Below are 14,586 nucleotides of genomic sequence, written 5' to 3' on the forward strand. Positions count from 1 at the left end.
GCTATGCACTCATAATATGCCAGACTTTTGGGCCTGGCACTATGACAAAAAAGGGAACTTCTCTGTTAAATCTGCTTACAACATGCTGGTAGCAACAAGACAGAGGCGGGAGGCTTGGTTAGAAGGAACGGCAGGTCCGTCAAGTTCTAGAGCAGCGGAGGGGTCATGGAAATCTCTTTGGAAAATTAATGTCCCGGGTAAGATTCGCATGTTTTTATGGAGACTCTCCAAACAATCTTTGCCAACGAATGATGTCTGTGCACATCGGCACATGACAGATTCGGGACAGTGTGGACTGTGTGGAAGTCAAGATTCATGGCGCCACTCGCTGTTGGAGTGCTCATCCTCATGGAGTATATGGGCTTTGACAGACGAAGAGGTAACACATAAAATCACAGCTACAACTGAGCCCAATGCGAAGAATTGGTTATTCACCTTGATGGACTTACTCTCCCACAACGAGTTCATACTCATGACGGTCACTTTATGGTCAATATGGCATGCTCGCCGAAAGGCTATTCATGAAGGAATTTCCCAAAGCCCCCAAGCGACACACATGTTCGTCCACCGCTTTATCGATGAGCTAGGAGTACTGAGCAATAAGCAACAAAGGCCCAGGATAGCCACCGGGACCCCGGCGGGGCAACAACAAAGACCAAAATGGCCACCACCAGGATTTTGCAAAATCCACGTCGATGCTGCAATTCGATCACGTGGGGGTTCGGCGGCGGCGGTCTGCAGGGATGAGAATGGTAACTATGTTGGAGGCTCGGCTCTGGTCATCGAAGGAACCCTCGATCCAGCCACTCTGGAAACGATCGCATGTCGCGAGGCAATGGCGCTAGCGGAGGACCTCAGTATCAGAGAGTTTGTTATCGCATCAGACTGCCGGCAGGTAATCCAGGACATCAACATGGGTACACGAGGAGGATATGCGTCAATTATAAACGAGATAAACCATAGAGCTACTACCTTTCATTGTATTTTTACTTTCGAGAGTCGTGCTGCAAACTATGAAGCACATAACTTAGCTAAGTTTGCTTTGTCAAAAGGTCTGGGACGCCATGTGTGGTTTGGCCAGCCCTATGACCAGAGACGTATCCTACTGCATGTGGATTTTGATGAATAAAGTGTGTTTTACCCCTCAAAAAAAACTTGTGGCGGAGTCGGGGAGCTTTCTACGGTGTGTGCTCTCGGATCCATGGATTCGTTGAGCTTTGGCGATCTAGGTATGGTTGTTCCCGGTTGGAGGAGCACATGGATCTGTGATTTCGGCTTCAACTTTGGCGATCTTTCCACCAAGGCGATGATCCAGCAGGATCGGTGCTTCGATGACTTCCCGTCTGCGTGAACTACAAGGTCGTCCTAACTCCGGTTTGGGAGGGACAGCGGCAGCGCGCCATCAGCACCTCGGGGTGGAAGACGATGGCCAGTTTCCCATGGACGGTGCTGTAATTTCTTCTTTGCTCGAGGGGTGCTCTGTAATGTTGTGTGCTGATTAATAGATCTATGCGCTTTTTTGCAAAAAAAGGAAAAAAGATCAAAGATACAAAGCAAGATAAATGAGCCTAGCTCAACAAGACTTAAGTCTCCACACAAGAAGCAACTATCGGCGAATAGTAAACGCATAAAAACAGGTCATACAAACAAGAGCGGCACAACAAGGAGTGCGTGCGCCTTTAGTGTTGTTTGTATCTGAGGTCGCGCTATTTGTCATCCTGAATGAGGAATAATTATTCTTCACCCCCTCTCTATTTTGACATTAATGCACCGTATTTTTGACGTTTCGTAAATTGTCTTATTTCATACAAAAAAAGGAAACGTAAGAAAAAATGTACTCGCCATAAACAATATTTTATGTTACATAAAATTACGAATATAAAAACATAGTGTAAAACATACATAAAATGTGATTTTTCTGGTCTTATAACCTATATTTTCGTTTTTTATACCGATCTTACATATTGAATCAATATGCATATAACTATTTATATTGTAAACGTAATTTATTTAGGAAGCGATCGTAATAATTCCATAAACACCTTCAATTAATCAAACTCAGTTCCCTTTCACTTTCTTGATCACAAACATTCGAATTTTGGCCCTCTGTTTGCCCAAATTCATCACCTGTACCTTCTGCAGTAGCCCTGAGATGCTTGGAGACCCCAGTAACAAGGAACCCGCGCGTAAAACCGAGGCGGCGCCTCTTCAGCTTGGCCACTCCTCGCAGAGCCTGCGTCCCCAGGTCAACAGCGAGCACCGTCGTCATAGCTCCGTCGCTGGTGGCCTCGGCCAGCATGTAAACAACGTCGTCGTCCTCGTCAGCGACACCCATGGTAGGCAAAGCCATGCGAAGACGCCCCAGAGACAAGACCCCCTCGGCGGCCTTGTGGGCTCTGCCGCTCATGAGCTTATGCAGCAGCCTGTAATGCCTCGCGACGTCGGCGGGGACGCCGACCCTCGCCGACCAGACGGAGCACCGCTGCCGCCAGTGGCTCCACGAGGTGGCCGGGATGGGCATGCTCCAGGTGGTGGCCTTCCAGGTGTCGTCGACCAGCATCGTCACCTCGACGTACTTGATGGCGTCCTTCCGCTCGTTGACGGCGATGTCACGTAGGTAGTAGGGGCAGCGCTCGAGGCACCAGGTCCAGTCGCCCTTGAGGGGCGACGGCAGCGGCATGTCGCGGAGCACTGGGGCGGGGCTCTCGTCGAGCAAGTCGCAGAGGAGGATGCCTCGCCAGAGATCGACCCAGCCGACCGTGCCTTTGGCGCCGCCGAGCGTGATCACCTTGGTCGTCAGGTGGGACATGAGCATCTCCGACGAGGGAGGGGTCGCGTCCCTCAGCATCTGTTCCTCGTCCGTCCGCCTGGAGGTCCAGCTCCCCGGCTCGCCGTCGGGCCCCGAGCGGTACAGGTGGAGCTTGAACGAGACCATGCCCACGCGCTTGAGGGCGGCGACGGCGTACTCGCCATCGCCGCCGGCGCAGCTCAGCACGGCGATCTCGTTGTCCCCGAAGTAATGGGGAGCGGACTTGGGGAGCAGGTCCAGCGTGGGGCGCCGGGGGCGCGCCCTGTACACGAAGTAGTCGCTGAACATCTGGTAATACCAGCCATGGGGTCTGACGGGGACGCGGAGGAGGACCAGGTCGGCGTCCGTGCTGACGACCTTGGGCGCCAGGGACAGGTCGTCGGGATCCGGGCGCGCGGCGAAGTCGACGGAGAAGTGCGAGAGGACCGGCGGGCGCGCGCCGCAGAGGGTCACCGCGATGGGATGGCCGGTGCTCGTGGTGGACGTGGCGGTGGTGGCGTTGCGGGCGGGGCCGATGCGGCCGAAGAGCTCGAGCAGGACGGAGCTCGGGACGGCGTTGCCCTCGCGGACCCCGAGGAAGGCGGCGGCGGCGGCCATGCGGTCCGATCGATCAGTCCGCGATCCAATGGCGGCGGAATTTGGGGGAGGGTTACGAATTTTCCTGCCCGAACTAAATAAGTTTTTTCTTTCCTGCCCCAGCTAAATAAGTTTTTTTTCTGCCAGAGCTAAATAAGTTTTTTTTCTTTTCTTTTCTTGCTGGGCTCAATCCGGACGACTCTGCAACGGTCCGAGCCCGTGGTCTGAGCCCGCATCCGTCTCACGCAGGCTCTGCCCCGCAGCGAGCAGAGACCAAGAAAGCCTCGCCGCCGTCGCCCCGTCCCCGACAACCACCTCTGAACATCGCTCGCCGGCCGCCGGGGAACACCAGCGGAGTGCACGACCAGTACAACGACGCGCTGATCTAGCGGGGGACAGCTCGACTCCCCACAACCAGCTATCTCGCCCCTCCGACCGACGCCTCAACCTCGACTCCTCCTCGCGGCCCGCCGTCTTCCACCCAAGGTCGACGAGATCTGCCTCCTCACCGTCAACACCACCACAGTCCACAGGTTTCAGCCTGGTAAGCGATCTTCCCCCTCCATCCTCCCCTTCATCCCCGTTTATTATTGGATCCTTTGGTTAACTTGGCTAGATCCGTCTGGTGTAGCACCTAGTTGCAGTTAGGGAGTAACTTTGGTGCCGAATTGCTGTTGGGTTCTCGATCCAATTCTAGTGGGCAGCATATAAATAATTGTTTTCATGTCTGGATTCACAATCTTATCATCTGTATTCAGCTAGATAGATACAGCATGTACTTTTCTATGTATAAAATCCTATGTAATTATAGTTCACAAATCAATTAGCTATGTCCTAGAAACTGTCATGTACCAGTATCACAAGTCTGTGCCTCACTTCAGTAGGCAAAATATGAAGATAATGGATGCTGCCACAGTTTACCTGACGGCCTACTGCCTGCTCTAGGAAATCAGGACGTAAACTGGCTGCCGTAGTTCTCATTCACTCTTTTGATTGGTGGCAGACGAGCGCTAGCTGTGTGTCCTAGATGAAGCACATATTTAAGATCATCGCGGTGCTGGCAGCAATCTCCGCCGTCTGGGTTGCGCTCCTTGAAACCTCGACAGTCCCTCGCAGTTTTACTTGGTTGGTGAGTGTCATCAATTGTTTTCACTTCTAATGTCTTGAAGAAGAGAGGCTCCTTTTAATTAAGATGTTCGCTTCTGGCTTTTGTTGTTATAGCTTCCTATCTACTTGGTAGTGGCGCTTGGATGCTACGGCCTTTTCATGGTTGGATATGGGCTCATGTTCTTCCCAACCTGCCCTCAAGAAGCGGTGTTACTACAGCAGGTAGCTGACATAGTCCTAGCAGCCTAATTTTCCTTTTTGCCTACGCAGTCTTATTTCCATTTTGAAAACCAATAGTCTCTAGAACTTGCATCCTTTGTTATTTCCCGTTTTAGTTTCACACCTGTGCACTGTCTATTATATATCCTTTTCTCTTGTTTTTCTGCGGGCATAACGAGATTCAAGGTATTCTGCACAAAGAAAAGAACAGAAACTCTGAAAACTTCATAAGTTTATTTGTACCTTATGCGTATTATGGTATGGATTTTCATAATGGTCACTACAAATAAACCAAGCCACCTGATTTCCGAACTTTTATGTTTTCTGTACATTACATGTTTGGTTTCTTCCCATTTGTAATTCTTTGAGCTCGACCAACTATGCAGGATATTGTGGAGGCAAAGGAATTCCTATCAAAAAGAGGTGTTGATGTGAGCTCTGATTGAGGTCAATACCAATGATTTATGTTTCATGACCAGTTTGAAGCTTCCTGGATACCGTACAGAAAAAATTATGGCATTTCACCATGTCTAGATATTTGTTACTAACGCAGTTTTTGTGAGTGGCATGTTACAATTCTAGATTTTGTTAGTTCAGTGGATGGCCTGTCACGATACTAGTTATGTCAGGAAAACAGTGCGAGAACAACTAATTAATGGTTTGTTAGCAAGTCCATCAGTGTTCAAGACATGTCTGCTATTTTACAATCTGGTTTTCATCACTGGACGTGTATCCATTTTTTCTGCGCGGTATCATCTTCGGTGGTTAGCCTACCCCAACTTGTTTGGGGCTAAATACTTTGTTGTTGTTGTAGTATCATCTTTGGCGATGGTTCGAATTGCGAGTTCCTTTCATGGTTCAGTCCCGGTGTGCGGAATTTTCTGTCCAGTTCAGATTTCTTTCGTTTACTAAATCTGGAATGATTTCTTGAGTTTTTCAAATTCGACAAAGTTCTGAACCCCTCATGATTAGCAAAAGATCATTAAACCTTTACCAAAATAATTGTAGAATGAACCAGTATACACCCTGTGCGGTGAACCTTTGTCAACTCATAATCCTATTTTATACATGTTCAGTCACATGCCAAGTTGGCAGCAGACAATCAGTCGCCTGCTACCGTGAGGTAGCTGCTTCCGACGTTGTCTTGTTTGAGTCCGGTCCATCATCTTCTCCGGCACCAGGCAGTCTTTCCGCTGCTGTGCGGTTCTCTGTCGCTGCCTCCTCGTCAATTGTGCCTGTGACCTGCGCCGTGTCCTCGGCAGCCTCCCTGGAGCCCCTGCTTGGAATGGTTCTCAGTGGTCAGTTGTGAGCTTGTTACACTATCATCAGAGTAGATGCAGGTAGTAGCTATCATGAATTTTTGGAGGCAACACCAACTGAAGAATACAGTACTTGTATGAGTAGATGATGAGACCAATTGCAGTGCCAGCGAAAGCTACAAAGTACATCCAATCGACCTGCAGATCCCCCAAATTTGCGCCCATTGGTTCAGTTAGAGCCTTGTTTAAAACACATGCATTTGACAGTAAACAGTTCAATTTTCAAAATGAACAGATGTGCTCAAACCTTCTCATGGTAAGCGAAGATACGGATTAGAACGGCCCACATGTCGGAGGTCAGAAGTGATAGGTTCAGCATGGTTGCTCCGCATATCTGAAACAATCAAATATGAACTGAATTCTACAAAAAATGTTTCAGGACAGTCATGAATTTGACCACAAGAGGATAGTGATCTGATCTACCTTCAGGATAATAGGTACTGTGGAGTAGAACAGGAACATTGCTAGCGCAAATCCAATAAAAGGGAGCACCTGAAAGGACACAGAAGGCCAGTGTCAAAAACTACATAATTTTGATTAACATTATCGCCGTGGTGAATGTCTAATAGCATGCTGCAATGCCTTGCAATTTGCTGACATCCACTGAAAGTTTGGATATTGCAAAGTTTCAGTTGGTTGACAGATGCTTAACGTTTTAACCTCTGATAAGATTTGAAAGGTTTTGTATGGCCCAACAACATTCCAATATGTTCATAATTCACTTGGTTTATGCTCTACTGTTAGTTGGAATCTAAAGTTCAGACAAGGAAACTACAATTGTCCCTAAAAAAAATATAATTGTCTATGGCTGTAGTTGGTTTAGTGTAATGCCCCTAAATCAGAATGAACGAAGCTCAGGAGACTCACTGCGCTGGCATTCCATTCTGTTGATCTAAGTTCTTCCCGCTCAAGAATGCTTCTGTTGTAATGTCAAGGTGTAGCATTCCAATTTCCAAATGCATTTTAGGTAATATAAAGTTCAGCGAAAGGGTAAGATCTATAGTCGAAAAACTTTCCGGTTTCACTACCTCAGTCTTCACATCGATATGTCGGACTGCCAACAAAATACAGTTTGCTTCTCTTATCTGACAAATTAAGTTGAAGCACCACAGAAGAAAGTACAGTTCGTGATTGCGATAAGCCAAAAGGATACATCTGTATGCCACTTATAATTGCTCCAAAAACACCTAGCATCGCCATCACCTCAATCCTGCTGCTTTTCTTTACAATATACTCCTGAAATGTTGTAGGAACAAAACCTTTATTGTATTTTTCACCCATGTACATAAACTTGCGTCGACAGATGAGGTTTTGTTGATACCTCGGTGACATTGCTGACGGCGTAAAGCGAGGCCCCGGCGATGACAAGCATATCACCTTTCAAGGGGCTGGGTCCTTCTGCAGGACATTGCAAGATCATGTAATGTTACAACTATTTTACATGAGTTGGAGTTGTAAGGTACCACCCCCCTCAATTGTGATAGTTGTGCCAGGACTGAGAACTCCCATATGATATTGATGCTCTTACTTGATTTTCGTTCGGAGGCGTGCACGTCGGAGAACACCACCAGCACGACACCGGCCACGCAGATCCCGACGCCGAACAGCTTCCTCAACCCGTACTTCGTCTTGAGGAAGATCCAGGTGAGGAAGAGGACGCAGGGGATCGCCCAGCAGTCCAGGAGCATCACGCTCGTCAGGGACGTGTACTGGTAAGCCTTGACGACTTTTATGAACAGTAAAAAATTCAAAACCAATTTCAGCATCTTTAATTATCCATGTGATGAAAAACTACATGAACTGAAATATCATTCATTTCAGTAACGGTAGCTACGTCGGTCGTACCGATGTAGTTAGCCTCCACGTCGACGATGCTGAGGATCAAGTAGTAGTACCATTTCACCTGCAGAAAACAGAATGTGGAGTTCGTTTTCAGGGTTCTGCTGATAGGAACATTCACGATTTTTGCATCGTTGCGTCTCGCCGCAAGGACAGCTTGGCGATGAAGGAACAGCATGAACAACTTGTGAAGAGCAGAATCAGAATACCCATAGCTACCACTGTCCTGGGCAGCAGGGGGGATAAGATGCACTAAACGCGCATCGCACACGCAACAAAAATCAGGGAGACCCACTGGGATTTTTGGAGATTTTACTAGAGAATAAGAGCTGGGTATAGCAAATTATGTCTCAAAATTTGAACCAAATTAGCATCGGAGCATCTCTTTTGGACAGTAAAAGGCGGCACCGAGACGTACCGTCAGATGTTGCCGTTTGTAGATCATAATTCCTCCGTAGACAAGCGCGAGGAGGATGTAGTTCAGCAGGGACTGCGACGTCGGCGCATTGACGCCTGAAAAAGCAGACATGAGCGTAACAACACTGCAAGCCTCCACTCACAGTTTAACCATCTTCCATTTTTGCTCACAGAGGGAGCAGAGAACAGAAGCAAACGAGCATAAGTGATGAGCCAAATAAATGCTCGTGTTGCACTAGAATTTTTCCTTTTGGGCCGAAACGCATGAGAACACTGGAACCAATAATTTTTCCTTTGGTTCAGACTTTCTTTCAGAGTGGCGTGCTAGAATCCAGTAGGTGTCAGGAGACTATGAATGGTAGCAGAGGCAATTCCCTATCAAGCCAGGTCATAACTAATGCCAAATACCAAGAAAATTCATAACTAGACCAGGCAAAATGGCATTGCGGGGGGACAGCGGAGTAGACGGCGGCGCGCCGGCCGCCGGCCGGGCGTACGTACCTCGGCGTGCGAGCTCGGAGGAGGAGAAGCCGGTGGAGGTGATGAGCAGCGAGACGAACTGCCCGAGCGCGAGGCCCACGAGCACCTCCCGCCGCAGCCACCTCGGCGCCGGCAGCGCCATTGCCTGCCCTGCTCTCGTCCTCGTCGCCAACGTCGCCGTCCGCCCACTCGTGTCGTATAGCAAGCTGATGGCTTAAACAACAAAGCTGCTTGCCATTGGTAGTTGGACTATATGTATGCACACGGACGACTTGGTTAGCGTCTCTGCCTCGTGGGCCCTAGGCGCTGCCTGTGGCACAAAGCCGCCGGTTTTTTGGTTTTGTTCCCACGGATAAAAAGCTCTTTCCGGCAGAGTTCGGGCAAAATCATCTAGTAGTATGTAGTAGTAATTCTTTTGAATATATCACATATAGATATTTACTTTGTATTTCATACGGCTAAATTTCATAGTAAAACAATTTTTTTGTGGATCATCTTGCAATCACAAAAAGTGATATAGTCCAGGAGGGCATAGAAGAATACGAAGTAATTTCTAGTCTCACAAAACTTGCAGGTGCATGCTACACTGTTTTTTAGGATTTTTTGGAACTTGAGAAATATGTTTTTCCAAATTTTCTAACTAACTAAATAGTGCAAGCTAGCCCAGGAGCACAAAATGCACCCTCTTATTACAGAACTGGAACCTTCTTGCTTTTTTAGATGATAGAAAGATCAACCTTGGGCTCTTGCGCCATGCAACGTTTGCAACACAGTTTTATCCAGATAATGCCCATGATATTAGAGCCGGAAACAGATCACCAAATATCAACAAAATGATATTCTTTTGCTCGTCTAAAAAAAGATATTCTTTTGCTGTCATTCTCAGTTATAGTTGCGTTTAGAGTTGTAGGATATTATCTTTTTTCTTGCAGAAAGACGAGATTATGGACTACCGTACATTAGACCCATTGCTATCTGCCATGGCGTCACTGGGCGCTATATTATTTGTTTTAGTAACGGTTTGAGTATCAAGAGAGGGAACCATATCTTCTACTTTTGCATATATGTGTACTCCCCCCCCCCCCCTCTCTAATAAGTGATTCGTATGTTGACATTGTGTTGCTTGTGTTGTTTAATTATTAATGTTGCATGTATGTGTACTATGTTATACTATATGTTTTCATTTAAATTGTTGTTGCGAAGTCAATGCATAAAAAGTCAGCAACTAATGATGGAAACTTTGCAATCAGTAGTCCGTTCAGTATTTCTTCAGATAGAAGTGCATGAAGGGCACTCTCAGGCAATGTACGTCATCACATGCGTTTATATGTTTGGTCAACTGTTGATTACGTCGCTTTAGTTAAACTGATTTGTTATCCCTAAAAAATTGTTTGTGATTAAGCTCTCTTCTCTAGTCTAAAGAACATAGATGCAAATTAAAGTTTCTCCTTTGAAACTGCATGAACGTCTCGATAGATTAAGTGAATTTTCGATGTGTTACAATTGAGTTATGTTAGGCCGATATGAGGAACTGCACCTCCGTGGGTGCTGCAACAAGACATGCCTCAACGTTGGGCAGGGGCTGCGACCCCTCGCCCTTCCCGTCACCTCATCCCACTACAGTGTTGTGCGAGCCGGACCCATTCAACAAGGCCCATGGCCAGGAGCTTTAGCGGACCAGCGATATTGAACTCTGTTAAACCTTGAGGTTGTAGAGCTCGTCAGAAACGTACCCGGCCCCAACTTGAAATCCCTAAAGTCTATACCTTATACTTTGTAATCCTAGTCGTTTTAACCTTGAGGCCATTTTTTGAGTGGATTTGATGATATGTCAGAGGGAGTGAATTGCAAAAAACCACCATATTTGAGGCATCGCTTGCGGAAAACCACCGGGTCACTAATTTTTTGCAAAAATCACCGCGGATTCGGTAAACATTTTGCAAATAGCACTGATAAGGTGATTTGGCACATTTGATCACTTTCTGACAAATGGGACCAGATTGTAAGGAGCTGACTTAGCAAAGTTTTAACAAACACACTCCTAAATTGTAAAAAGAAAAAGCAATCAGACCCTCCTTCCCCCTGCATCGATCCCGTCTGGATCTGGAAAGTCCTGCCTAAACTTATAGATCGTCGGCCGAGGCCTCACCCCCACTCCGAGTAGGTGAAGCAAATCCAAATCCAGACTGGAACATGAATCTCTCTGCTGATTGGTGAAGGAATTCCTGAGTCCCCCCGCTCTGCTTTGCTTCCACGAACTCTGATTCCCAGCGAGGGCCAAGCCAAAAGCACTAGTCGGCGGCCGACGAGGGAACCGTTCTGCGGTGAGCTGCTGGGTACGGATCCGGACCCAAGGAGAGAATGGGAGCCGGCACCTTGGGGTCGGGGATCGGGCTAGTGCCTTGGCGCCGCTCGTGGCGGTCCGAGGTCGCCGGAGTGGACGCGCCCACGCTCGCTGGAGTCACCGCGCCGCCCGTGGTCCTTCCCTTATCCCTCTGGATGAACTGAACTGAACTAGTTGCGGCGCGGCGGCGTGCAGCACGGACGCATCACCGGAGCAAGCAGCGACCAACGACGGTGAGCTCCTCCGCTGCCTGTGCGTGGCGTGGACAGCAGGGCATGAGCGCGAGGCCATGGCCGAGCAACCGCCCGGCTCCAACCGCGCGGCGGCGCACGGGCCCGACCCGGCCGGCACCGTCGAGGAGCTCTCCGCAGGGACCTCCTCCACTGCGCAGACGTCTGCGCCGACGAGGTCGGCCTCGCCGGCACCGAGGACGGCGAGCACCAAGTCGCTCCTGGCAGTGCAAAAGAGGGGTCGATTGCTTTTTCTTTTTAGATGTAAGGGTGTGTACGTAAATGTTATGTCAAGTCAGCTCCTTACAATCTGGTCCCATTTGTTAGAAAGTGATCAAATGAGCCAAATCACCTGATCAGTGCGATTTGCAAAATGTTTACCGAATCCGCGGTGATTTTTACAAAAAATTAGTGACATGATGGTTTTCTGCAAACGATGCCCTAAATGTAGTGGTTTTTTGCAATTCACTCTGCCAGAGGGAAGGCCGAGTTTGCTGACTGAGATTGGAATAAGTTTGGAGATTATGAATCAGTGCTTGTTAACGAAATGACTGTGAAAATTGGAAAATACTGATGGACTCTTGCAAAACATGTTGGAAACAAAATATCCGCAGGATAAGACTTTGTCTGGGTGGTTAGTTCATGCTAGTGCTTCACAGTTCTAACAAGGGTTAATGAATGTTAACCATACATTCCAATCTCCGGCGAGAAGAGTGTTGGGAGATGGAGCAAAAACTCTTTTTTGGGAGAATGTTTGGCTGGAAGATATGACTTTGGCTTAGAGGTTCCCTATATTATATGGCATCTCCTTTAACAAATTTGTCACGAGTAAATTGCAAAAAACCATCACATTTATGGACTCTAAATCAAAAAACCATCACGTTTTTTTTTTTTGCAAAAAACATCCGGTATTGTACTGATAGTTTGCTAAAAACACCGATCCGTCAATTAGAGCTGTTTAACACGAAAACTGACAACTGGGTCCCTACGCAAGTGATGACGTGGCATGGAAACAACTCACACCGTTGGCTCAAATATTACGCTGGCTTAGGGCCCACTCGTCATCCTCTCTCCCACCATTCTTCCTCCTCTTGCCAACGCGAACGCTCCCGTGTCCTCGCCGGCCTTGGCTAGCTTGTGTGCACGCCGGCGACAACGCAACGGTGCAAGGTGGAGGCCGGATATAGCTGGCACCAGAGACTCAAAAGAGTGGGAGAAGGGGAAGGCGGAGCTCACCAGGAGCCTGTAGTCAATGCGGGGTGGCAGTGAAGCTCGAGGACGAAGGGTTGGCGCGCGGCGGCGGCCGCCGGAGTAGGGCGACGCCGGCAGGTGGCGGGAGGTTGTGGAGCTCGCCGTGAAGATGTCTTTCGGTACGTTGGCATCGGCGCGAAGCCTCTGGGGGCGACGGAGATGGCTGGGGCTCGCCGGAGGTCAAGTTCGGGCGGTGGCGAGGTGTGGCCAGAGGTGGAGATCACGGACTCGATGCGGCTGATTCCGGGCTTCCTCGTCCAATTCCTTGGGTACCAAGAGGGATCAGGCCGTGGCGGGGATAGCTAGCATGACGGCGTGGCGAGACTCGGCTGTTGGCCACGATCTCCATGTGAGGGCGGCGACGGTGCGCCGTTGGGCGACATTACAGAGAGCAAAGAGGAGGGAGGGAGAGAGTGTGGCCTCGCAGGGAGGGGGAGAGGGGTCGAGGGCGGAGCCATGGGCGTTGGGCGGCGGCTCCGACGGACGGTAGCACCCTGCCAACCCTCGTCAGGGTGGAGGCACGCGCCGTGCGCTCGAGCCGGCGGGATGCACCGCGCCTGTGACGTGTTTGGCGAAATGCCAATGAGGCAGAGAAGATGTTGACCAGATGTTTAACATCCGTCTCTTCCGTCTGTTTCTTAACGTGCTGACAGTGGGACCGATTAGTCTGATTTAGAGTCAAACGCTACTTATTGACCTATTAGTGTTTTCGGCAAACTGTCAGTACAATACCGGATGTTTTTTTGCAAAAAATAAAAATGAAACGTGGTCGTTTTTTGATTTAGGGTCCACAAATGTGGTGGGTTTTTGCAATTTACTTAATTTGTCACTGTCCAGTCTGCTAAGAATAGAGAATTAATGGAGTGAGTTTGAATTTAGGAGAACTCTGTATGGGGAGATCCAACAACAGTGGATTAAACTAAAAAGGTTGGTGGATGAGGTGGATTTATCTTACAGTAAAAGTAGAGTGTCTTGGATCTTAAATAACAATAACAATTTTGAGGTGAAAGAGCTATACTTGCATTTGAAAGCTTGTTTTAAATGAGTGAAATATGTTCAAGAAATTCAAACTAATTTAAAGTATATTTAATATCGATCTTGTTTTAAAGACCATGTCATTAGGAATTTAAATATTGAAACAGACTTTAATTTCGAGCTTACATTCAAAAGATCTCCAACTCATCGGGCAACGACGACGACAATCGCAACATCGTGCTCGATGAGGCGGGGCAGGTGAGATGCTTTGGTTGTGTAAAAAAGCATGCACCACGCACGTAACGACGAGACAGAGTGGGTGCGAAAGTGGTCGAACGGATGAAGGCTCACAACGGCTGCACACAAAGGGGACGAATACATTGGAGAAGACACACAAATTCCACTGTTTGCCCCACCTGCAGCTGGAACGACCCATCGAACTGATTGACATGATGGCAAATGCACTCATCAACTGCCATCTTCATGCCTAAAATCATACTCCTCCGGGTAGAACGCTTCACATGCAGTGGAGAACAGGAGATCGTCATCAACATCTCCCCCAGTGACACCCGCTGCCATGCCTCTCTCCCGCCCCTGCCTAGCATGTCAAAGCCAAAGCTGTCGAAGGAGTGTGCATGCGTCCAGTCTTAGCCTTCGGTCAAGCAACATGCCAATAAACATCAACAGCACCTACACCTATACCATGCCAGCTCAAAAACCACCTAAGAGGGTGATTAATAAGGTGTTGCATATTCTCTTGAATGATTTGATGATTTTTGACCACGCCTCCCACGTGGTCCGACATTGTATATTTGACGGTGTATATCAGACCAAATTTACCTCAAGAGATTGCCGCTCAGGTCGGATATATCCGAGGGTGAAAGTTGTGCTTTTTTGGATGATGTGTAAAGTATCTTTCTTCTTCTTTTTCATGGATTATTCTTCCTTTTTTTAGAACTATGTATATACTTTCTTCCTTTTTTTTGAGGGAATGCCACTCGGCTAGCTTTATTGAATTTT

General features: G+C 48.1%; 2 protein-coding genes across 3 annotated transcripts; one reads left to right on the plus strand and one right to left on the minus strand.

Moving 5' to 3' along the window:
* The first annotated feature begins 3,575 nt into the window (after positions 1-3,575).
* Positions 3,576-5,432, plus strand: LOC123112662 (dolichol-phosphate mannose synthase subunit 3). 2 transcript variants are annotated; one of them, XM_044533720.1, is made up of 4 exons: positions 3,576-3,929; positions 4,331-4,514; positions 4,607-4,714; positions 5,098-5,432. In XM_044533720.1, the coding sequence occupies exons 2-4, from the start codon at positions 4,413-4,415 to the stop codon at positions 5,155-5,157; spliced, it is 270 nt and encodes an 89-aa protein (XP_044389655.1). In that variant the 5' UTR covers positions 3,576-3,929; positions 4,331-4,412; the 3' UTR covers positions 5,158-5,432. The 2 variants fall into 2 exon arrangements, with proteins under 2 accessions (XP_044389655.1, XP_044389654.1); XM_044533719.1 differs by having other exon boundaries at positions 3,579-3,929; positions 4,389-4,514.
* A 261-nt stretch (positions 5,433-5,693) lies between these two features.
* LOC123112661 (solute carrier family 35 member F1) lies at positions 5,694-8,973 on the minus strand. Its single transcript, XM_044533718.1, has 11 exons — positions 8,788-8,973; positions 8,288-8,382; positions 7,876-7,933; positions 7,559-7,756; positions 7,352-7,428; positions 7,184-7,266; positions 6,898-6,949; positions 6,454-6,522; positions 6,278-6,364; positions 6,104-6,168; positions 5,694-5,987 (listed from the first exon to the last, which is right to left on the minus strand). Exons 1-11 carry the CDS (start codon positions 8,906-8,908, stop codon positions 5,825-5,827), a joined length of 1,068 nt encoding a protein of 355 aa, XP_044389653.1. The 5' UTR covers positions 8,909-8,973; the 3' UTR covers positions 5,694-5,824.
* Between the last annotated feature and the right edge of the window lie 5,613 nt (positions 8,974-14,586).

This window comes from Triticum aestivum, chromosome 5B (assembly GCF_018294505.1).
Source record: "Triticum aestivum cultivar Chinese Spring chromosome 5B, IWGSC CS RefSeq v2.1, whole genome shotgun sequence".
Lineage (NCBI taxonomy): Eukaryota > Viridiplantae > Streptophyta > Magnoliopsida > Poales > Poaceae > Triticum > Triticum aestivum.